Source organism: Acipenser ruthenus, chromosome 5 (genome assembly GCF_902713425.1).
Source record: "Acipenser ruthenus chromosome 5, fAciRut3.2 maternal haplotype, whole genome shotgun sequence".
Taxonomy (NCBI): domain Eukaryota; kingdom Metazoa; phylum Chordata; class Actinopteri; order Acipenseriformes; family Acipenseridae; genus Acipenser; species Acipenser ruthenus.
Window position 1 is genome coordinate 39,397,093 of NC_081193.1, and position 26,390 is coordinate 39,423,482.

The following is a 26,390-nucleotide window of genomic DNA, read 5'->3' on the forward strand; positions in this document are numbered from 1 at the left end:
TACTTTCGCAAGGCACTGTATATATATATATATATATATATATATATATATGATCAAAAACAAGCCCAAAACAACTGAAACGAGGACAGGTTAAAAAACTTAAAATATCCACTGCCTAGAGGTTGATAAAAAAAAAAAAATTCAAAAGAAATTATATTCTTAATTATCATATAAACAAAGTAAACCACATGCATTTAATAAAAAATTCATATTTATTTAAGTGTCTATCAGTAAAGGGGGTGGCCTATTCTTAGTGCCAGATCAAAATACTAAGAATTCAAGCTTTTGAATATGAATGTTAAGAAAATCAAACCTTTAACAGCAAAATAAAGTCTACTTAGTGTATTTCTTCCTATAAAAAAGCACAATAGGTCTTGTTTTAATTATTCAAACAACAGTGATATTTAGATCTATTGATTTATAGATCATTTTAATAGAACCCAATGGGCTAAAATCACAGTGCAATGCAAACATTACTACCAAATATGGCACTCTCAATAGGACCCTGCAGAAAAATAAGGTGGAATCACTTCTGAGTTTACGTTTTTCTGGCTAAAATGACAGCTGTGTTGAACTGTATTTTAAAGGGCCAGTACACAAGACTTTGAAATAACAACTGTACTTCACACCGTACAGTATTTCTTCTTTCCAGCGTGTTATTTTTTTGGAACCATAAGTGACATACTGGGCGCACTAGGCGAGCGCCAACACACACAATCAGACTTTGCCTGCCTGCGATGCGATTTTGGTGCCACGCCTGCTAAAACCTTGAGGAGTGGCCGCATTACCATTTTCATCTAAGCAATTTTGAACACAAGGCAAAGGTTTGCCTTTGCGATCCAAACCTCCTCAAAGCAGGACTTTTCAAAGAGCAAACGGTATCACAGAAAAGCTACTGCACACAATAAATAAACAGCTTGTGAGGGATACAGTTAAGCTGACAATGTGGAGAAAACAATTAACAGAGGTTAGCACAATGTATTTATTTTATTTAAAAAATATATATTTTAGTAAATTCTATGATGAAAAAAAGTTATCCACTTTGTTCAATAGTCGAATGTAGCATGTATGTGTAAAATACAACATTTCAATTTTATTTGTAGTGTTTTTTAAATTTTGTTACTTAATATGGTGGTACCAATCATCTATCCTACACTAGTTACAGTCTTGTGCGTTAACTGGCCCTAAAAAAAATAAAAAATAAATAAATAAATTAAAAAAAAAAAACAGTTTCACCTTCTGCTGTAATTAAATATTTAGACCAATATTTGGTGCTCTACAATGTACGGTACAAAAGGGTAACCAGAAGGAACATGGAAAAGAATAAATATACAAAGAGACAACTTACTGTATATATCTATTACCTAAATGTCTTGGTACCTAAACCTGGTACAAATCTTCTTACTGAATATGACTTATAAAAAGCAGTTACTTAAATGATTAGTTTACCATGCCTTTTTCTAAAAGTAAAACTAAAGTTATAAATACTATATATCAAATAGTTTAGATAATTGGTTTCTCAGTATTTCTGTAACATGACCACATTTCTGCTTTTACAAAAACAACAGACAAAAAGTGCTCCCTTTACTGTTAAAGATTTACAGTTTGGTAATACCACAGGAAAATCTAAAACCATATTTGGATGTATTATACACTGGGATTCCCCACAATATCAAAACAAGGTTTTTGTTTCAAGCATAACTTCAGTGACTATGTAACACACGAAGGCCCTCTAGTGGATTCTAAAAAACAATTATTTTCAATGCTCTTCAAAAACAAGGTGGCATAATATAGATCTCTTTGTTAATTTCATGACAAATTTAATTCATAGTTAAACCATATTGACCAATGACAATGGATCACTGTATTATTTTGGTTATTTGTTTGAACATATATAATAAGTACAGTCAGCACTCGGATATCCATTACCCAGACACACTTCAGTTGCGTTTTACCGCCCTTTTATTAAGAATAAAATCAATCCCCATTATATACATGTTACAAATGAATGCACTTGCCCATCACTCGCGATTTCCGACTCTGTCACCAGTTTTCTGATGCAAAGCCCATCTCTTCAGTTACAATTTATCTGAATATCCGTCACAGCCCATGTTTTTTTTCATGTTTTTTTTTTTTTTTTTTTTTTTAATTCTAATGCCAAATCAGTCTGTCTTTATTGTCAGTTACACAGCGCTTCCTCCAGTTTTACCTGACGAAAATGCAGCAAAAACAAAGCGAACGAGACAAGCTGCGGTAATGTAACAGTTAATCATTAAACAGTTTTAAATACTACTATTTTTATTTTTTTAATCCGCAATCTTTTGTTGCTTTTGTGCATTTTCATTTGCAAGTGAACTGTGACATTAGAGCCTTATCGAGCACTATATTCTGCAATTCTGAATACCGACTTGGGATACTGTTTTAATTGTGGAAACCGTTGTTGTTTTTTTAATCTTTTGGTTTTGCTAAATTGCATTGCCTTTTATGTTTTACGCAGTTCTGTGCATGGATAACATTTAGATGTTAATTTGCTGTTAGGTCGTTAATGGGAAATGTTACATAACGTTACAATATGTACCGGATTTAAAAGTATGTACATGTTGTCTCTCTAGTTTTGGCAAGTGATATTTTCAGAATCATATCGTTCTGAATTAAAATATTACTTCTGTTGAAAATATAGTACTGTACCAACAAAACCAATACAGTATATCTAAATGGAAGCCTACTTATTTTAAAACACAGTCCTTTCAGTTATGTATTGTTGCTATTGTATGTTTTTTGTGTTCCCTGAAAAACGGACAAGGGTTAGATCGGGCCAAAATGAAATAATCACATGTGTGTCACACGCTTTTAACCGTCACTGAAGTCAAAATTTTATAGGGTCGGATATGCGAGTGCTGACTGTATAATATAGGACATCACATCGGGATTGTTTTAGAACTTGTAAAATGTCTAGGCAGTTTGGAGCCCTTCAACTTCTCTTGGCATAGATGACAGTGTAGGACTGAACCAGTAAGATCATTGCAGCTTAATTAAATAAAAACTGTTTAGGGGCATAGATGAAAAAAATATATATAGATTACGGATGACTGGTTATGACAGTTAAAGCTATATGTAATATTTGAAATTCCCTACTTCACTAGAAAGCAGTCCGTGTAATTGATAACTTAATTTCCAATGGGAATTAAAAAAAAAAAAAAACAAGATCAGACATTTGCTACTGCTCTGGGCCAACAATCAAAATCATATGAAACAAAAAACAATCTTAATACAACACAATTCTTGTAAGTTTAATCTGCATTGAACATATTTACCTTACAGTCCCATCTGAGGATGCTGAAAGGAGGTTCTTGTCATCTCTGGACCAGCAAAGGTCATACACAATACTAAGGTGACCATTAAATGTTCCAAGGACTTTGCCTGATGGAATTTCATACACTACTCAACAAGAAAAGAAAAATAATAATAATAATAATTTAAGTTAAAATTACTGCAATGACCTACTGCCATCTAGTGGTGACGACTAGCAGTACATCAATGCTAAGTTTCAGTTATCAGTACTTACTGCAGAAAACAGACATTAACAAGTGGAGAAACCGCACCCAGAAATGCTGACAAATGTATTTCAGCAAAACTGGTAAACATACCAAATTTCATTTTTATGAAAAAGCACACATTTTATACCAGTATTAATAGCGATTTACCATAAAACTAATTTTATGTTGCCTACCAATTTTGCCAAACATTTTACTGGGCCAGTTTTCCACCTTATAGATATGCATCCACTGATGATTTTTAAATAGTATACAAAACAATAAAGATAAACATAAACATAACTCACTTCAGAGTCCCATGAAGCATAAGAAAGTACGTACCTACTATAGGATAACCATCCTTGTCAGCACAAGCACATGCCAATGTTTTTCCATCATTGGAGAAACGAACACAGAAACAGCCCATCTGACCCCCTCGAAAGGATAGCAAAGGCTTGTTTGGAATACGGCAAACCTGTATAAAATAAATAAATTACATTAATAGTTAAACAATCTTGCTTGAAATATGACAAGCAGTAAGGAAGTGTGGTTTGTTAGCTAGTTTTATAATCCCCTTGTTTTAAGGGATAATTTAATGCTGTTTGTATGGATTCTTTTTACCCTGTAGAAGTCATCAATATTTAATTTCTTGCTTTTTCAATCTCTCTTCACATGTGATTCACCTGCTTTTATTTCAACAGAAATGATCTCTCTCTCATTATATATATATATATATATATATATATATATATATATATATATATATATATATATATATATATATAATGGGTAACTGCACCCTGAAATGCTGAAAAATGTATTTTAGCAAAATTGGTAGACAACAAACCAAAATTCTATATTCATTTAAATTCTATATTCAGCTAAATACAGCAGCATGGCGACTTAAGTTAATTGAATGAAGGTATACATAAATACGCAATTACTGTATAAACAGTAATACACAAATTATTCTACAACATTCTAGTACACTTCAGTTTTCACTTTAAAGCGGATGTGTATGCATTTACAAATGCTCTGAAATAGATATGGCCATAAAATAATGCAAGATGTAAAGCAAATAATTTTCCTTTGATCACTGCATGCAGGTTTTCCCCACACAGCTATTTTCAACATGCAAACTGTTCTGTTCTCAGACAGCTAAGCTGTTTTCTACTAAACATAAAAGAACAATATTTAGGATCTGACCTGCCCAGGCAGCCTGCTCCACTTCAGAAACTCAATCATCTTTTCCTCCTGAGGGAGGTTATCACCCTTTCTTGTGACTTCATTTTGAAGTTCGCTGTATGAGGTACTACCCATCTCCTGTTGCAGAGCCATCATCGAGCGAACACAAGGATCAACCTGAAAAAATACCCGAACCATTGCCAATTACTAGTGTGGCGGCACTATACCTTTGCACACTGACACTTAGTTTTACAGGGAAATAAGGATGCGCATGTCTTTTCTGAATTATATCCCTCCCAGGAAAGACTGCAAACGATTTTAACAATTATGATTGACCAATTCATTTCAGTAAATTATTATGAACAAGCTAAGAAGAACATGTGTTTTGTAGTATTTATTACCTTAGAAGTTAGATTCAGATGTTTGTGTGTGACACCCTTGGGAATATGAAATTGTTTAATTCAGCAATGCTGCAGTTTAGATATTTTGTTGACCAAAATAAGATATCACTGATACATTAAGCACAAACTACATATTAAAAAACTTACATGATCTGGCAATTTTAAGCCTTTGACTGTAACATAAAGTGTTGATGAGTATCGATTCCTTGGGTACTTCTTCCACCACTCAAACACCTCCACAGTGTTGGGCTGCGTCCTTCCTCTGGGAGGTGGGCAAAAGAGTTGTAGTCTGAGTTTTCCTTCCACATTCAGGACACCGTTAGTCCCTACAATCTGAAAAAGGAAAAAATGGTGTGAAATACAGAACCCTTAAAAGTGTTCAGGAAAGATGTTAACACTAGAAGCCCTGTGACAGTCATTTTGGTGGTTTTTGGTTTTAAAATGTAATTGTCTCCAGTCGTGTAACACATATTTTCGTATTTGTGTACCTTTCTGTCCATATGTATTAAATATTCTCACAAAACATGAAACGCGGGAGTGCAGAAAAAAGGAGATATACTACATTATACCTAAAAGCCCCAGTAGCAGTCACAATGACGGCCACACAGAAAACAATTGTATTTTGATTATACAGAAAGGTGTTCTACTTTATTACTTTTATTTACCAGGTCTGCAGTGTGTTTAGCTGTAATCAGATTAGTCTATACTCTCTGCCTGAGTGAATGACTGACAGTCTATTGTTTTCAATCAGCCATTTAAAAGCTGGCACCTGCCTGCCAGCTGCGCTGCTTTGGTCAGTCAATTAGCATCGGGGACTAGTGAAAATAAATACCAGAGACCAGGTGTTTTACAATGTATTGGACCTAGCAGCCATCAACTCCTGGGTACTTTACAAAGAATGCACGAAGAAGAATTTACCAAGGAGAGAATATATTTTACAGTTAGCACAGCAACTTCGCAAGAAGCATTTGGAACAGAGGGAGACTGTCAAGCGTGTACCCACAGCTGAAGCTGGCAACCCCGCTGAGAGCCGCAAGAGACACCAATGCCATGTTGCAAGTGCAATAAAAATAAAACTTTGGACAGCTGTTCCCTGTGCAGAAAGGCGGCGTGGAGAAGTGCATTATCTGTGTTGATTGTGAACAGCCTTCGACCAATGTCTGTTCAGATGTTTATTTATTTACATTTTCTTGTTTTGATTTGTAAAATAAATGTTCATATTTTTTTAATATATATATATATATATATATATATATATATATATATATAGTGCCTTGCAAAAGTATTCAGACCCCTGTATTCAGACACTTTTTAAAAAAAAATATTTCCCAACATAAAACCAATGTCACCTTACAATAATTGATTTTGAGTTTCAGTGTTTTAAAATAAAATATCAAACAGAACGAAATTTCAATGTACCATTTGTAATTCAGTAATATGAGAGAATTGGTCAGGGGTCTGAATACTTTTGCAAGGCATTGTGTGTATATATATATATATATGCATGCTTTGGTTGTTCAGATGTTTATGTGATGTACTCAATCAAAAAAAAAAAAAACTAATTACATCCAACTGTTTCTCCTTTCGTTATACTATTTACAGTGTTTTGAATACAGCCGTCAGAAAGACTGCTGCGGGGCTTATTGGTATGAGTATATCTCCAGTCCTTCTAATGTTAAATCATCAACAAAACCGGTTGAGAAATCAGCTGAAAAATCTTCACCTTTGCCTGCCATTAAACAAGCATGGTTCTGTCCCAAGGTCTGTTTTAGTTAAATATAAATGTCCGTAAATTGATTTAACATACCTTTAAAAATGCCCAGGCTATTTTTCGAAAACCACTTTCATGTCTCTGTATCTCAAAGTTGGCCCGTGCTTCATCCATACTCATAAAATCAAGAACCTTAATTCATAAAACAGAATTATTGAAATAGACAAAGAACAATGTAAGTTTTTTTTGTGTGCATGTGTCTGTATATCTATGTTTCTTTATAACCTCTCTGGCAGAAAACCATCCCCTCACATAGACCACAATAAAAAAAAATGGCAGAAGTCAAAAGTTGTCCCACTTTAAATCGGCAGTGCAGTTACAGTCATGGTCAGTCATAATACTACTACTATTTTTTGGAGCTTATATACCAGGAGGTATATTGTGTTTTGAAGCTTCAGCTTTAAATCTATTAGAATTAGAGCAACATTATTCCATGTCATTATTAATCAGTACAGTAATCCGTCGTGTATCCGCCCGTCACATATCCACCCTAACTGTTTATCCGCTATGATCAAGCTCTTCAGCAACGTCATTATTGAACAGAGAAGATTAGTTCAGAGATTGTAGATCGTTTATGTACACCGTGTTGTATGTGCTCCATGCGCTACCATTACTAGTAGTGTCACGTAAGCTGTTCAGTGTGTTGATATGTAAATACATCCTGTTCGCCTGCAGGACGTATCAACTTCAACCTCCATTTCGATCTACTGCCTGTCACTCAGCAGCGAATGCACGCACCCACACAGCAGACGGCTACCCTGCATCTTTCTAAACAAGGGATTTAGGGGAGCGCCCTAATAAAAGCTGAATCTCAAAACAATAATTGTGTGAATATAGTGAATAGTGTGTATAACAGTATTTAAAACAGGATTCATTTATCAGACTTTTTACATATCCGCCCTTACTCTGGTCCCACCACAGTCAGATACGTGACGGATTACTGTACTTTAAACAGATATACTGCAACCTTGCATTGCTGTATGTTCAGTATCACAATAAATGCAAGAATGTCTGTACCTCAAAAAACAGCATTACTTTTGGACTTTCTTCGGTTTCCTGCACAAAATATCCAAATCTCTCATTGAAGATAATCTGTTCGTCCCATTCTGGGACCGTCGACTTATTTTTCTTGAAATCATAAGGCTGTGTCATGATAGGTAGAATGTGATCCACTGTCTCTTGCTCATAAAACGAAGAAACCGGACGACCACTGTTAATGAAAAGTATCCAGACTAAATATTATGCTACAATGTAAACTGACACTAGATTTGACACTTGAATTATGAATATATGATGCAACCTCATGATGGGTAGACTAGCTACATTTACTATACAGGTGTATGTGCGGTGAAGAATCAAGTCTGCCAAAAAATACACCACTAATAAAAGGAAGCAAAGCATGTATAAGGACAATTCATACGAGACAAGTGATACGCAGTATTGTGATGATAATGTAAAACGTGTGTATTGCTGCAAACCTAGTTTGAAGACATGGACAAAGATTTTTTAAATATGAACAGTCTATATCAGGATAAAATATTACACCCCTTACTGCACTTAAAGCTTGAATTTACTGTTGAGCACAGGAAATAACACACCATTTCATTGGTGAAATACCTTTTATAATCACTTCATCTGTAAAAATAAATCTGTGTGGTTAATTCTACCAACAGTCAAACTTTCCACATACAATTGCTTCTATATTTTGTTTACCTTTTTTCCTTCCTTACATACTGCCCAGTCATTTCATCTATCACATGGACTTTCACCATAGGATGCGACACCATGAGATCTGTCTTTAGTCTGTCTGTTCGATGGACATAAACCCCCAGCACAAGGTTGTCATCAAACAAATGCCTGCTCGGCTGAGCTTCAGCAGCGGTGGCATTGTCATTCAGCTCTTCATTAACTTCTTGTTCTGCTGAAGACAAAATAACAAAGTAAATGCAGCCATAAAAACAAAAAGGTTAAAAGAAAATAAAACCACTACAGCACATCCACATTCTGTAACAATAGTTCACAGTACCTTTTTTTCTTTTCTTTTTTCTTTTCTTTGCTTCTGCTTTCTGCTGTGCCTCCTCCTCTTTAAGTATCTGCTCCCCATCTTCTTCTACTCTCTCTGTATCAGAGGTAGTTATCCTGTGTTTCTTTTTCTTTCTGATGAGCTCCTCTGTCTGGCTGTCCTGCAGCTCAGATAAGGACATTGCACTGAAAGGAAAGCACATCCTTATTATACTTATTAGTTCATATCTTGTACTGGGCTATTTCATTCCCACTACAAATACTGTTTACTACTTGTGTGATAATGTAAAACGTGCACAGGAAGTGGCACACAACAGCAGATGAGATTGCCATTATGGGGGTGCACTAAATGATGAACCTTGTGCTTTAAAATACAACCCATTTTACCTTATTTCTCCTTCAGTGGTAACTGGCACCGTTTTTTTCTTTTTCTTCTTCTCCACCTCATTGTTTAAAACTTGATTTGTTGTGTTCACAGTATAATCTGACATTGTTTCAGCAATCTTCTTTCTTAGTTTCTTTTTAATTTCCTTGGCTTCCTCTTCAGCAATTTGTTGCTGATACCTCTGGAAGAGTTGCTCATCCTCCTCCTCCTCATCCTTTGATAACTCTGGTGGCACTCTGGAGGCATTTTTTGCCTTTCTTCTTTCAGGCTTCTGTCTGGTTTCATCAGCCTCCAAATTAGTTTTAGATTTTGCAACCTTGGTAGTGTGTGTGTCATCTCTCTCAGCAGAAGTGCTGATGATATATTGGGGATCTTCATACTGGCCTTGGTCCTCAGTAACATCCTTCTTCTTCTTCTTCTTCTTCTTGGTCTTTGCTGGTTGTCTTTCCTCCTCAGTCAGGGCATTGTTGTTGACTTTCTCTGTTGTTAAGGTTTTCTCTCTTAACTTGTTCTTTGTAAACCGGGGGCTCCCCTCCTCTTGATTGTAGGTGTTGTTGAGGATGGTCTTGTCATCCCCTTTTTTCAGGTCAAGGCTGTTTTTCAAGGTTTCAAGCTGCGAAGAGAGAAATGCATTTGATTGGTGTGTAACCATTAAGTACTATGGAAATGTGAAGGAAAAAAAAAAAAAAAAAAGGATCTGTATCATTGACATGTCCATAAATTAAAAACAGTGGCAGTGAAAGGGTTAATTTTTGCTGGACACCACCTGTAATGAAACTTTTAGAAAACCAACTTAGTACTTTAGATAGTCACCTGATTGTAAATGCATTATTTTAGAGATGAACATTTATAAAAAATATAGCACTGCGAGACTGACATGTATTTGCAATAGGAATTAAACACAGACAAATTCAACCATCAGTGTTTAACCCTTTCCTGTCTGGGTAGACCAAGCACATCCGTTTCGTACAAAGGTTTCCAGGCAAAAAGGATGTGGTTTCTTTAAAAGATAAGCATAGTTGTGAAGATAAGGCAATGGATGGTAGGAGACACATTAATGTAAATTAGATGTATAAAACAAGTGGAAACTATTTAAATATAGCCCACACAATGGAAACCTTACTGGAAACAAATAGAGAAAGTTAAAAAGTTAGTGTTTTCAAAAACTGATTGCAGAATACAAAAAGCTAAGCTGTAACTGAGCTTTAAACTAGACAAAAATCACAAACATGCCTCATCTAATGTCTAAAATAAAAGGGCCTGAGAAGGATAATATAATTATTATCACAATGCACCTATATATATATATATATATATATATATATATATATATATATATATATATATATATATATATTACTACAAATTTAAGGCTAGAATTATTTGAAATACATTAAAATAATCTAATTTTAACAAAAACACACACACACACACACATTAAGAAACAAGGGAACTCATTTATCATGCAATGTCTGTATTCAATATGTACTTTTAAAATCTTTTTTACTCATCACACAGCAGAACACTGAAAATAAATCTTTATTGAAGTTTTGAAATAAATAGATAATGGGGTAATTGAGTGGAGCAGCAGTGTGGAGTAGTGGTTAGGGCTCTGGACTCTTGACCGGAGGGTCGTGAGTTCAATCCCCGGTGAGGGACACTGCTGTTGTACCCTTGAGCAAGGTACTTTACCTAGATTGCTCCAGTAAAAACCCAACTGTTTAAATGGGTAATTGTATATAAAAATAATGTGATATCTGTATAATGTGAAATAATGTATAATGTGATATCTTGTAACAATTGTAAGTCGCCCTGGATAAGGGCGTCTGCTAAGAAATAAATAATAATAATAAAGAAACGAAATTAACAAAACCAAACAAGTATTAAACCTAATGGGGATCCAAAACCTTAATTATGTATATATGTGCCACCTACTGGGCAACACTAAAAATAACATGTTCCAAAGGAATCTGGATTGTTATCTATTTAGTAAAAACATCTTCCTGTTTTAACATGAGCTCATTAAAATTCAGCTGACACTTCACCTCATCAATACTGGTAGTTTTATTAATGCTTATGACACAAATAAAATTGTATCAGATAACCCCAGCCTCTGCTTATTACTCACAGTTAAAGTGACACGCATAAGATGAAGTTGATTTTGAGAAAATCTCTTTACTCACCGCAAAACTTTCCTGAGACAGGGTGCTTTTCTTTTTATCAGTAGATGGACCTGCATAGCTTTTAAAAACTTCTTCAAATCGAGCCTTGGTCTTTGCTTTTGCTTCACTCTCCCCTAGAAGACAAATATTTTGACTACATTAAAGGGTTAAAAAAAAGTACAGAAATAACATTATCACATTCAGGGATCAGGCACTTCTATGAACACCCCTCTGTACTTTGTTAGTCCCAATGAACAACAGCTTGGTGATGCATGCCATTCCATTATTGTATTGTACAATTTTGTTTCCTTGTCTTCTTGTGTAGTAATTCTAAAATAAATGTATTAAATTATTTAACAAAAGTTTAGACAAGAAGTCTTCCTCAAGGTCTTCTAGTTGAAATGTTTCTTAAATAATTGTGTAAGGTTTTTTTTTGTGTGTGTGTATGGTATACCACCAATGGGTGTTTTATAGTTATGGATGAAATATATTCTTAAAAACAAATCTTATCCATCACGATTAAAGAGAAGCATTGTGTCAGGTACAAGATCAGCTAAAATGCTCAGTCCCAGATAGCAGCAACAAATCGTTCGTGGGCTACTGATACAGGGTTAGCAAAAAAGTCAAAGTGAAGTGTTTCCTGCGTTTGTCTCCATACGCTAATCTTTCCATCCATCGAATACAGGGTAAAAGCTGATGTGTGACATTACAATGTTTTTCAGTCCTCCGAAGTCCAGAAGCACAATTATACCTATATATCTAAAGTACAGTATTAATTGTTTAATATAATCAGTTGAACAACAAACTACTTTGTGGTGGGAGCAAAGAGCTCTGATTGATATAAATAAAAAAAAATGTACATCTCTTGTGATCCTATTGTCTGTGACTTGCAGACCACAAGTGTTATTAATTATACCCTCTGCAGAAAGTTTAGAATGATCTTTCCAAGAGGAACACCAAGTGAACGAGATCAGTATCTCAGTGGACCTTTCCTATGCAAGTATTTTCAACATAAGAGATTTTTGTCAAATTAGATTTTTAATGAAAGCAAGGTATTGTGTACTATAGCTGTCTTGCATCAGTTCTCTATAATCTTTGTTAGATACACCGAAACTATGAAGATTTTCGCCTTCTGGGAAAAACAATGTTTCTTTCTCATATCCTCACCTGCTGGCATTTTCAAGTCTTAAAGTTCATGCTGAGTGTACAACAGTGCTACGTTCTTCTGGTGTCAAACAAACTGGAAAGCAAAATAAAAAATGTAATGTTAGATCTCAGTATACAGCATATGGTTTTCTATAGGAAGGTCTGAAGCAATTATTTATAAACAACACCATGTGACTACTTGGGAGGAATTAGACATGGTTAATCTCCTTCCTCATTTAGAGAAGATTAGAAATACATTAAACCTCACCAGTCAGGGAATCAAATGCCAAGGTCCAATAGCTAGGCCCAATGGTAGTCAACAACAGTCAGTTTTTCTGATGCATATTTGAACTGTTCAGAGATCCTAATTGCTTCCTCAAGTTCTTGTGTAGGTCCTAAGAGTCTATGGATTGTTCTAGAGCAGGGGTGTCGAACTCCAGTCCTCGAAGGTCGCAGGGTCTTCTGGTTTTCAAACCTACGTAAGCTCTCAATTAACTAAATTCATCCAATTACTTGTTCAAATTGACATATTTAATATTATTTCAAGGTCTTTTACAGTTGACGATTTCAAAAATGCACTTGATTCGTGGTCCACTACCTATAAAACATTTTGAGGCCTGGAAAGAAGTATTACATTTGTCCAATTAATCAAATAATTAGACCAATTAAGTAATTAGTCTAATTCTTTAAACTGAGTTTGACACCCCTGCTAGTAGGAATGTATTAATAGCTCTAGCATCAGAGGTGTTCTATATATTGGTAGAATAGTATGATAAGTTTTTAAAGAATGTGGCATAGCAAGTTGTTTAAAAAACAAAATGTTTTGGTGGAATGGAGGATTCCATGCCCACACATCTTTGAGCACTAGAGACAAGGACAGAGCAGCAACCCCATACAAAGTAATATTGGTAGAATAAAAATAAAAAGATATAATAATAATAATAATAATAATAATAATAATAATAATAATAATAATAATAATAATAATAATAATAATAATAAATATGGGCATACCCAAGAACATGCCTGGTTAACTGGTCTTTTATGCGGAGTACATTTACGTTACATCACTAACAATCTAAGTGTATAAGCGTTAAACTTGCTAGAACCAAAGTCATTGTATTTATCTTGCTCTTAATTGTATTATTACTTGTACTGTGATTCTTGAAATGTATTTGTTTACGACTGTAAGTTGCCCTGGATAAGGGCGTCTGCTAAGAAATAAATAATAATAATAATAATAATAATAATAATAATAATAATAATAATAATAATAAACCGGGATGTTCAAATTGTTCTGGGATCTATGGGTGTCTTTCCTGCATAACTTGCTGGGCTGTAAAGTTTAAAATGTAATTAAGTTGGGGGCATACCTTAATAAAATTAAATAATTGTCACTGCAAAGTGCTGACATGCCCGCTTCTGTGTGGCATGGGACTGTGGTGAGGAGTGCTCCGAGTCTGCGCAGCTAGCCTATTGGATTTAACATTTATAATTAACGCAGCTTCCTCACGTCCAAAAGATGCGGGAGTATTACTGGCAACAACAGTAACAATACGTCTAAAAAATATTAAATAGTGGGCTACTGTTGCTGTTAAGTACTTGGTTGTAGCACAAACTCAATGGCATTTTTTAAATGGTTACACGTTTGCCATTTGGTCACGTACTCGTTTCTTTAGGTTGTTCAGTTGTCACGCAGTGATTAATGTGTCCTTCTGCTGACAGGACCTAGATTTTGTTCTATATTCATACGGTATCCTCTCTAAATGTTATTTGTGACAGCCGGGATAATGACTTAAATACTAACATTTGCTAAAAACACAAACGAGTAGCATAAAATACGTCTCCTCCCAGACTCTTCTGTGATTTAGACACCACAGTAGCTATCAAAGAAAAGATGCAGAGCAGAAAATAGAAACAAGTGGCAGTTAAATAGAACAAAAACGTCTCTTTTTTGTATTCTATCTGAACATACCTGCGTAGAAGGTCAAGTCCCAGTGTTTTCGATATAATTATTTATTTAAAACTACAATACATTAAATGTTCACTTCAGTGAGTGAAGGTCTATCAATGGAGGCAAGCCGTTACGATGGTTTCCCAAACAACAATATTGGTTGACCCGGCCTACATGTACGTAATGTATATCCGCCTAGGATTCGCCAATCAGAATTAAGCTTTCAGCTCCAGCAAGCAAGTGACGCAGTTTCAAATCAAAAGCTCTGCTGTCGAGAGGGGTATTGCTGCAGAACGCAGGCTCCCACAGGCAGCACAGGCAGGGTAGTGTTGCGTGCGCAATTGTTGTTACCGAGTTAAGTTCTTACCGGGACATGTATACATAGCCCATCTAACGTTAATAATTGTAATCAAAATTATGAATGGATTAATACATAATTAGGCCATCTCAGTGCAAGATTATGTGCTATGGTGCGGCATGCGCACCATATTTATGCCCTCGCTCGACTCTGTTCTCCTCCAATCACTTCGCATCCCTTCTTCCCTACACCCCGCCTCCCGCTTCTAGCATGCACTCACAGTCACGTTCACCCCAAACCGCGTTTCCCCAGCCCCTCAACCACTCACACAAGTTAACCCCTGAGGGACAACCACCTTCCCAGACACCCACCCTCCCTGCGATCGTCACAATATCTGTAAAACACTCAGTTGAATGACAGACATTTTGATATTAAGTCATTTTTTATTGAAGGCAGTAAAAAAACTTATTTTCGTATTTCTTAATTACAAAACATGATAGAATTGCAGCTCATACATTGTTTGTAGAGCACCCGATGGCAGTCATGTAATGAAACCGTGGAGTCTATTCAATTGATATAAACAGTGTCTAATCTAAATACTGCCCCTGTTTAAATATTAAATTATGACCAAACCTTTTTCAATCAATTCAATATACCCCCTTATATATAATTTTTTTAAAATCATTTATTTCTGTTTAAACATATTTTGACCTTAATGTGATTTATAAAATAGCACATTATTAATAACGTCCAAATGCAACTGCTTATTACATAGCCTTACAGTCTGCTAGTTTGCTCATGTTGCCCAGCATTCCGCATGTTATTATTCAATAAATAGATCAGTAAATATATATATATAATTATTATTATTTATTTCTTAGCAGACGCCCTTATCCAGGGCGACTTACAATTGTTACAACATATCACATTATTTCACATTTTACAGAGATCACATTATTTTTACATACAATTACCCATTTATACAGTTGGGTTATTACTGGAGCAATGTAGGTAAAGTACCTTGCTCAAGGGTACAACAGCAGTGTCCCCCACTGGGGATTGAACCCACAACCCTCCTGTCAAGAGTCCAGAGCCCTAACCACTACTCCACACAATATATATATCACACACACACACACACACACACACACACACACACACACACACACACACACACACACACACACACACACACACACACACACACACACACACACACACACACACACACACACACACACACACACACACACACACACACACTCTCTCTCTCTCAATTAATAAACATTCAATAGTTAGAAATGTTAGAAATACAGTAAAGAAACGTAATACATTTGAACAAAATAATTTAGTATCTTTTAGTATTTCTAACAGAAAAGGGTTGAAAAAATAATTGATACACATTTCTAACAACACTTTGTGTCAAAGTACAACTTTCATTATTTGTTGCTAACAATTCTCTGATAAAAAATACGTTCTGATTTCAGAAATCACAGTGTGAATGCGTTCAATCAAGGATGGGCAATTTGTGTAGTGATTACTGTTCAGAGGGCAACTGGTACAGCCTACCACTGAGTTTAACAAGTTCACAAAAACTGCAATTTTACTTGTAACCACTTGATGGTGGTAAAGGGACACTGTTAAACTAATCTACAATATAGTAATAATGTGCCCATAGTAGAAGAAAATGTGATAAAACGTTTGCTGTATTTTCATTTTATATATGTTTATATGTTGCTGATGTACTTTTATATGTTCCGTCTGTCCAAAAATGATAATAATAATATGAACTTATGGATTATTTGCAGTATGAGTATTTATATAACATTAATTATAAAAAAAACTAAAATGTGTTGTTGTACATATCATATTACAACCCAACGGTAGAGTTATCAAGGTCCAGTCTTTAATTAACTCATATTTTTTGAAAGAGGTAAAATGTCTGTTAATTTTTTTATTTATTTTTTAATTGATTTTTGTAACAGTTACTTGGTTGTTTAATAATTTTAACATTGGAGTAAACACTTTGGCCCTGAATGTTCAACTCAAGGGGAAACATAGCAAAAGAAAGTCCCCTTTTCAACAAACGTTTAGTTTCAAATGAATGTTTTCATTTTCAATACAGTAGTATTTGATTGAAACACTAAATATGCTTTGAATATATAACATTATTTTAACAGAAAATGTTAACTGTTTTCTCATTTATAAAAAATCTGAGTATTTGAGTTTAATCTCACGCACAAGCGCTGGAGATATTATCTAACTTGAAGTTTTGCATTATGTATCTGATTGCATTCAACACTTCAGTAGTTCGGGACAAACACCAATTACAGCGTGTTTTGGTACAAATATTTATTGAGGAGAATGCGGAGTATGCAAGAATACACAGAAGTATGTTATATATACACATTCATTTGGCATCAGACCTAACTTGGTTTGAGGGCTCGCTGCCTGGCCGACTGGACAAGACGGAAACCCCCAAAAGAACAAGCAGGTCTCAATGCCGCCAGTAGTACTGGATATAGCCCTGTCACCAGAAAGGAATACACAGAGACAGTAGTGGAGTGTGTTGAAACTGAGTCGCGGCAGCGATCAGTGTTTTAATTGAACAAAATAAAAAAGGTTTAAACAAAACAGAAGACAGGACACGGCACTTGCGCCAAAATAAATAGACAAACAAAACGGATTAACACTTAAACAAACGGTGGACGGACAGACACACAAACACGGTGAGTAAGAATAAACAAACAAGTATCGTGCCTCTTGCACGCAATAGCAGTTGTTGTTGTTATTGTTATTGTTATTTCACTTTATCTTTCTCCTCCTCTCTCCAGTTCACTACTCACCGAACACCCAACCCCGAGTGAGTAAAACATGCATCTATATATACTGTTGTGCAGGGATTCAATTTACCAATTAATTATTCACTTGAATCCCAGCATGTGAATTAATTATGTGCAACCTCGTGCTCACATATTAAATACTTTAAATGCACGCACACGAAACATACAACATATAACACACAAACGCACACAGGAGCGGGGCACATTACCACAAGCCAACTTGAAGGTTTAGCCAACCTTTAACGAAGATTGTCAGCGCGCAGGAGAGGAAAAGAAAACTCCAGTTGGGAATAAAAACCACTGGGAATCCATGGCTGATCTGATTGCCCTTCCTCCGGACAGGCTACTAACTTAAGAGCACATTTTAGTAAAAGCATTTTTAAGATCTGTAATATGTGTTCTGATGTAAACTTGGTAAGCACTGGAGGACCAACAACCTAACTGTTTGATGAGGGAATCTGGAACTCTGTGGCGAGAAGCTGAAGAGGCTGCTTCGATCCTGAAGGAATGACCGGAGAACTGCTCAGCTGCGAATCCGGACCTGGAAAGAATCTGGCGAAGGTGAAAGAGGAACCAATGGCAAGTGACGATTGCTCCGTTTTCATTAATAAAACAGTGGGTCTGAGGGTGATGCGCCCTGAGATGGAGAAAAGAGAGAAGGGGTTCGTAGGGGCTAATATAGGAGTTTAATTTAAACAAATAGATTAGGGAATCATTTCCTTCCTGGTCAGTTTTTCTTCTTTTGAGAAGGAAGGAAAGGGTATGCAACTTCAACAATGGATAATTGCTAAGCATACGACATGGTTTATTTAGATTTCCAGAAAGCTTTTGACAAAGTCCCGCATAAAAGATTAATTCTCAAACTGAACGCAGTAGGGATTCAAGGAAATGCATGCACATGGATTAGGGAATGGTTAACATGTAGAAAACAGAAAGTACTGATTAGAGGAGAAACCTCAAAATGGAGCGATGGAGTGAGGTAACCAGTGGTGTACCACAGGGATCAGTATTAAGTCCTCTGCTATTCCTAATCTACATTAATGATTCAGATTCTGCTATAGTAAGCAAACTTGTTAAATTTGCAGATGACACAAAATAGGAGGAGTGGCAAACACTGTTGCAGCAGTAAAGGTCATTCAAAATGATCTAGACAGCATTCAGAACTGGGCAGACACATGGCAAATGACATTTAATAGAGAAAAGTGTAAAGTATTGAATGCAGGCAATAAAAATGTGCATTATAAATATCATATGGGCGATACTGAAATTGAAGAAGGGAACTATGAAAAAGACCTAGGAGTTTATGTTGACTCAGAAATGTCTTCATCTAGACAATGTGGGGAAGCTATAAAAAAGGCCAACAAGATGCTCGGATATATTGTGAGAAGTGTTGTATTTAAATCAAGGGACGTAATGTTAAAATTTTACAATGCATTAGTAAGACCTCACCTAGAATATTGTGTTCAGTTCTGGTCACCTCGTTACAAGAAGGATATTGCTGCTCTAGAAAGAGTGCAAAGAAGAGCAACCAGAATTACCCTGGGTTTAAAGGCATGTCGTATGCACACAGGCTAAAATAATTAAATCTATTCAGTCTTGAACAAAGAAGACTATGCGGCGAACTGATTCAAACATTCAAAATCCTAAAAGGTATAGACAATGTCGACCCAGGGGACTTTTTTGACCTGAAAAAAGAAACAAGGGCCAGGGGTCACAAATGGAGATTAGATAAAGGGGCATTCAGAAGAGAAAATAGGAGGCACTTTTTTACACAGAGAATTGTGAGGGTCTGGAACCAACTCCCCAGTAATGTTGTTGAAGCTGACACCCTGTGATCCTTCAAGAAGCTGCTTGATGAGATTCTGGGATCAATAAGCTACTAACAACCAAACGAGCAAGATGGGCTGAATGGCCTCTTCGTTTGTAAACTTTTTTATATTCTTATGTTCTTCTTATGTTCTTATGGCCATGGGGAAAGAAGATGAAAAGAGAGCTGGGCCCGGCTGAGGAGGGAACATGGAACCTACTGAGGGGGCTTGCTGGGAACCCAAAGCGGAGGTAAGAAAAGCAGGTGTTTGCTGCAAGTTTGGAAAAGAACAGGAAGCAGGGACTTGCTGAACTGCTGGAAAGGAGGGAAGAGTTGACTGCTGGGCCGCCGTTTGAGATATAGAATAGAAAGAGCTGCGGGACCCTATTGAAAACCTGCAGCTGAAAAGCCAGAAGGATTAAAAGCATTCGACAGAGAAGAGACAACTATGGGGGCCTGCTGGATGCCCATAGTGACCAGAGAGGTCACTGCAGGGGCCTGCTGGCCTAGGGGGAGGTAACCTGAAAGGTTATAGTTGGAGGTACGGGGGGGGCTTGTTGGACGACTGTGACTGGTGCTGAAACCCCGTGAGAGCAGCCACTCCTGACTGTGAAACAGTCTCTGGATCCCAATGCTTGGGAATTGCTGAATGAGCCTTGGATTGATTGGTGTTATGAAGGTCCCACCTCCGACATTTCCCAGATGCAGGGGCTGAGCTTTGTAGAGATGGGCCAGTGGGTGCCGGGTAAGCTGGAAAGCGACGATCTGTGCTGTCGTCATATCGCCTGTGACGGGAAGGATGCTGCAGAGAGGAGGGAATATATTGAACAAATTCTCCTTACGTGCTGCAGATCTGAAGGGGATATTGTTATCTCTGATGTCAGGAGTTGTCCAGGAACGAGTGGCCAAGCAGGAGCTGTGGCGGGCAGGAGAGCGAGCCGGTTGTTGTTCTGGGCGATGGAGGAAAGACGAGGGATCGGGAGAAACGGCAAACAGGTCATCATCCGACGAGACGGAATAGTCAAGAATATTCTCCATGGTGCGTGTAGGTACGATGAAATCAAAATACAAATGAGAGGTAAGTGCAGAGGGTATTTGTAGTGCTAACAATCTTAATTAGCTAATAAGTAGATTGAATGAATCAATTTGGTGACGCGGTACCGGGGCATGCATATATATATATATATATATATATATATATATATATATATATATATATATATATAAATTGCATGCACCTCCGGTTGAAGCAACCGGAGGTGGATGGAAAGACTCCATATCGTAGCTACCGGGGCATGCAAGACTCCATATCGTAGGTACCGGGGCATGCAATTATATATATGGGTCTGGCCGGGCGCCTGCGGGCTTGCCAGTAAGCTGCCCAGAGCCGCATTGTCCTCCGACGCTGTAGTTCTGAGGTGGCTGCATGGTGGGCCTGCAGTGTGTAAAAGAAGCGGTCGGCTGATGGCACACGCTTCGGAGAACAGCGTGTGTTCGTCTTCGCCGCTCCCGAGTCAGCGCGGCGGAGGTAGCGGTGGGCTGAGCCTAAAAATAATTGGCTATTCCAAATTGGGGAGAAAATAATAAAAACAATTGGTGACTACTAAACTGAAAAAAAAAAAAAAAAAAAGATGAGTCATTCAGGACCAGCAGATTTTCATCGCCAGCTTTCCTCAAGAACTTCAACTAATCATTGTGGATGGTCCAGTGTCATCCTGGCTGCCCATGGCGGCCCTGTCCCTTATTGATTCTATGATGGCTGTTGTTTCTAAGTATTAATGAAGTATTAAAATCTGTAATTCATATTCATATTCTGTAATTCATATTCACGATTGCTCTCCGGGTGCCTGTGAAGAAGATTTGTTGATGCCCTACACTTTCCCAGCTACCCGTCCATTTCAATAGAATACCTACCCATTGATCATGGCGCTTTGCATAATGAACTTAGAATTATAAATGTAGTATTGTAATATGAGATGCCTCTATTTTGATGTCACTCACTGAAATACTTAAAGAATCTTTTCATAACGGGACAAGTAGATGCAGTTGTAATCTGTAGCTGTAGTCAAAATAAAAAAATAAAAACTTTAGGGAGATCTGCAGTCTATATGGTGGGGCCTTGGCAGAAATGAATAATACTTTAGACCTACTGCATAATTTTTCAATACTCAATTCACTGGAGACAGAAACCTGGCATGGGTGGAGGCTCCTTACATTTTGGTACTCTGCAATTAGTTGCATCCTGTTTGAAAGCTATGAAAGAAAAGAAGTGCCACATTAGCACTGTTTATGAAGTGGAATTGTATGTTGGGAAAATGTATAGTAAAATAAATCTCCTTATTAGAAAGTAAGATTGGTCCACTTCCTTGCTATAATGCAAAATCCTTTAACCCTTGTTTGACCTTTGTTTCTGAAACTATGTAGGTAACCCTTCGGCCATTCTTCTCTTGAAAGAGCTGTTAAATGCCCTCATTAATGAGTGGCCAAGATGTCACATGTGATGAAGAATGTCATTTAGTAAGAGAGGCAAAAGGAATTTGAATTAGGACCAATATACAGTGCCCTTGGCTGTGAGGCATTCATATTTCATTTTGAAGCTTTTCTTTATACCAAATGTTTAAGACTAGGGTAGGGAGTGATTTACTTATTAGATTCTGTGACTGTAATTTGAAGCAATTATCTCCAACGAGATTGTGCTTTGTTCATGTACCAATTAGATGAACCTTGGTTGACTCAAGGGGGGGGGGTGGAGAATAAAAATAGAAACGGCCCATAGAAGGGATCTTTGATACAATATGTGCCCAGAACTGAATACCATCTCCCTCACAAGTATCAAAATCGGTACCCAGATCTCAGATCTTTTTGTACGTTGTGCACCCTGTTTATACAAACCAAAACTAAGTACTCAATCTTAAACCATTAATGAGAACACTCATCTCTATATTAAGGCTGCTACTTTTACATTTTCTTTTGTAAAGGTGCATATAACCTGCGGTAAACTCAACTGCACCATTTAAACGATGTCTGAGGCCATGTAAAGAAAAAAAAATACTGGTATAATAAATGAATATCAGAAAAAACAATACCTTTCAATTGGTCATTTAAGATCATTTCACATTTATACATTACACACTTTTCTATTACGGTAGAAAAGTAAACACATAAGAAAAATATATTTGCACACACATGTGCTTCTGTGTTGGGAGTACAGAGCATTCAAAAACCTCATGGCTAATTAACATAAAGCTCAATCTTAAAGAGTAACTGTATTCCGAAAAAATATGTCCCCACTTGTTGCTACAACTGTTTAAATAAGGTACCTCTAATTTTTGTTTTCATTGTTAACATCCTGACAACTTTTTACACTTATAACTTTAAAGTCTGTTTCAAAGCATTTTTATAAATGGCCACTCTTGTGCACTGGGGTTTGAGATCTGTCCTCTAAATCACTGCAGGAAGAGCGTTGGCTTTTCTGTTCCGTACCACATCATGGATCGTTATTGCTGTATAACCTGTTTGACAATGTGGTTAGTGATCCTAATTCACCATCAGTGCACTAGAACACACACACACACACATATATATATATATATATATATATATATATATATATATATATATATATATATATACAGACGTGCTCAAATTTGTTGGTACCCTTACAGCTCTTTGAAATAATGCTTCATTCCTCCTGAAAAGTGATGAAATTAAAAGCTATTTTATCATGTATACTTGCATGCCTTTGGTATGTCATAGAATAAAGCAAAGAAGCTGTGAAAAGAGATGAATTATTGCTTATTCTACAAAGATATTCTAAAATGGCCTGGACTCATTTGTTGGTACCCCTTAGAAAAGATAATAAATAGTTGGATTATAGTGATATTTCAAACTAATTAGTTTCTTTAATTAGTATCACACATGTCTCCAATCTTGTAATCAGTCATTCAGCCTATTTAAATGGAGAAAAGTAGTCACTGTGCTGTTTGGTATCATTGTGTGCACCACACTGAACATGGACCAGAGAAAGCAAAGGACAGAGTTGTCTGAGGAGATCAGAAAGAAAATAATAGACAAGCATGGTAAAGGTAAAGGCTACAAGACCATCTCCAAGCAGCTTGATGTTCCTGTGACAACAGTTGCAAATATTATTAAGAAGTTTAAGGTCCATGGAACTGTAGCCAACCTCCCTGGGCGCGGCCGCAAGAGGAAAATCGACCCCAGATTGAACAGAAGGATAGTGCGAATGGTAGAAAAAGAACCAAGGATAACTGCCAAAGAGATACAAGCTGAACTCCAAGGTGAAGGTACGTCAGTTTCTGATCGCACCATCCGTCGCTTTTTGAGAGAAAGTGGGCTCCATGGAAGAAGACCCAGGAGGACACCACTTTTGAAAGAAAAACATAAAAAAGCCAGACTGGAATTTGCTAAAATGCATATTGACAAGCCACAATCCTTCTGGGAGAATGTCCTTTGGACAGATGAGTCAAAATTGGAGCTTTTTGGCAAGTCACATCAGCTGTATGTTCACAGATGAAAAAATGAAGCTTTCAAAGAAAAGAACACCATACCTACAGTGAAACATGGAGGAGGCTCGGTTATGTTTTGGGGCTGCTTTGCTGCACCTGGCACAGGGTGCCTTGAATCTGTGCAGGGCACAATTAAATCTCAAGACTATCAAGGCATTCTGGAGCGAAACGTACTGCCCAGTGTCAGAAAGCTCTGTCTCAGTCGCAGGTCATGGGTCCTCCAACAGGATAATGACCCAAAACACACAGCTAAAAGCACCCAAGAATGGATAAGAACAAAACATTGGACTATTCTGAAGTGGCCTTCTATGGGTCCTGATCTGAATCCTATCGAACATCTATGGAAAGAGCTGAAACTTGCAGTCTGGAGAAGGCACCCATCAAACCTGAGACAGCTGGAGCAGTTTGCTCAAGAAGAGTGGGCCAAACTACCTGTTAACAGGTGCAGAAGTCTCATTGAGAGCTACAGAAAACGTTTGATTGCAGTGATTGCCTCTAAAGGTTGTGCAACAAAATATTAGGTTAGCGGTCCCATCATTTTTGTCCATGCCATTTTCATTTATTTTATTATTTACAATATTATGTTGAATAAAAAATCAAAAGCAAAGTCTGATTTCTATTAAATATGGAATAAACAATGGTGGATGCCAATTACTTTTGTCAGTTTCAAGTTATTTCAGAGAAAATTGTGCATTCTTCGTTTTTTGTGGAGGGGTACCAACAAATTTGAGCACGTCTGTATATATATATATATATATATATATATATATATATATATATATATATAGTAATGACTTGATAAGAATGGAAGTGTGAAACAGGCGTTCTTCAAAAGCAGCAATCACTTTTATTTTGCATTAAAGAACAGGCTACATACTTCTTAGCAAGACAGGTTACTTCTCCAACTCTCCACTCCTGTCTAGCATGCAAGCTGCCTCTTACAGCCCACAACCCATACAACATTGCAGGTTAACCACGACCAATCAGTGGCCACTATCAGCCCCACTCCCTCTGGCTCCTGCAAGGTACATATAATGATCCTGCAAGGTTGCACCAATAATCCAATATAGGGGAACAGTGTCTGCAGCAGGGTAAGCGGTCCTACGCATGGGAAGCACGGTCGCAGACCATGCAACTTTGCTCTGCAAAGCACTTCAAGCACTGACGCATGCACAAAGTCCCAGTGACAGCCTTTTGTTACAATATATATTATTAGTGATTGTATTAGAGGCTCATATATCATCATTTGATCCTCGACTACCTTTTTTTCTATATGGTCTCCTTTTCCAAACATAGATGAAAAAATTATGATTTTAAAATGTTGACTGCATCAGGATACACAACATAAAAGCTTGGCTGTTGAATAATTAACTGGAATGTCATGGAGTAAAACAGAAATATATTGGGGAAAAGAAATACAGACGTTTCAGCAGTTTAATATTAGTTAATGTTTTTTATTAACATTTATTATCAGTAAACTAAAGGGAGGTATTAACACTGTTGTAGAACAATCTTTTCTGAATTTGCTGTGAGACAAATTAATAAATGAAGTGTTTCTCCACTGCAGTGTCAGCAAATGTTATTACTGTATTTATATAAACCTTTATAGAAACAAAAGAGAAATATTTTCAGTAGAATAAGATTTTGTTCAACAAATCTAAAACAACACAATGATAATACCAGTATTTGATGTTTTTCAGTTCAAATACCTTACACAAAGGATGCAAAAAATGCACACCATTTCATCAAAAAACAAGTTCTGTTATATTATACAGCAGAGAAAATGCCTTGAAAAGGGCTCATCTCAGCCAGTTAAAGTATGTTCTGGGTTTCACAGTTTAACCTTGTGAGGAGAGTGACACTGGTAATATATAAGTGCTTGTGCCGTAATACTTTCCTAAAATAATAATTCACTTTGAGAGACTTTGACTATAGTTCAGATTGCCATCACATTATAAAACAGCAATACAAAAATGAACTCCTAAATATTAGAAATGTTCTTGTTAATTCTCCCTATTGTGCAATAATACGTACATAAAAAATCCAATCAAATATCATAATATACAAATACAGAATACAAATATGTTCTAAATGTTTTACATGTATGTGTTTAGTCTTTGACCAGGTAATCAACCTGGCAACACCTGAGAAAATAAAGGCAGCTTGTATTGGTTGCCAACAGGCCCTTATACAGTGATTCGAGTGAAAAAGACAACCCATTCTTCACAAAAATAATTTATTTTAACACATTTTTCCATTATTCTTATTTTTTATTTTAGCTTTTCTCTTCACATTTTTTAGTAAACAAAAAAAGCACAAACAAAATCTCAACGTGTTTCGACAGAGTCTTAATCATG

General features: G+C 36.5%; 1 protein-coding gene across 4 annotated transcripts in view; it reads right to left on the minus strand.

Annotated features, from left to right (window-relative positions):
* Window positions 1–14,994, minus strand: part of ahi1 (Abelson helper integration site 1) — a 104,522-nt gene extending 89,528 nt beyond the window's left edge. The window contains exons 1-12 of one of the 4 annotated variants that reach the window (XM_034919071.2): window positions 14,581–14,993; window positions 12,627–12,699; window positions 11,481–11,593; window positions 9,300–9,910; window positions 8,917–9,098; window positions 8,604–8,802; window positions 7,908–8,100; window positions 6,927–7,022; window positions 5,267–5,452; window positions 4,740–4,895; window positions 3,876–4,008; window positions 3,315–3,438 (exon numbers count right to left, since the gene is read on the minus strand). In XM_034919071.2, the coding sequence (XP_034774962.1) occupies window positions 3,315–3,438; window positions 3,876–4,008; window positions 4,740–4,895; window positions 5,267–5,452; window positions 6,927–7,022; window positions 7,908–8,100; window positions 8,604–8,802; window positions 8,917–9,098; window positions 9,300–9,910; window positions 11,481–11,593; window positions 12,627–12,636 (2,003 nt within the window). In that variant the 5' untranslated portion in view covers window positions 12,637–12,699; window positions 14,581–14,993. Of the gene's footprint in view, window positions 1–3,314; window positions 3,439–3,875; window positions 4,009–4,739; window positions 4,896–5,266; window positions 5,453–6,926; window positions 7,023–7,907; window positions 8,101–8,603; window positions 8,812–8,916; window positions 9,099–9,299; window positions 9,911–11,480; window positions 11,594–12,626; window positions 12,700–14,580 lie in introns of all 4 variants that reach the window. The other 3 variants (XM_034005245.3, XM_034005244.3, XM_059024180.1) reach the window with 3 other exon arrangements.
* Between the last annotated feature and the right edge of the window lie 11,396 nt (window positions 14,995–26,390).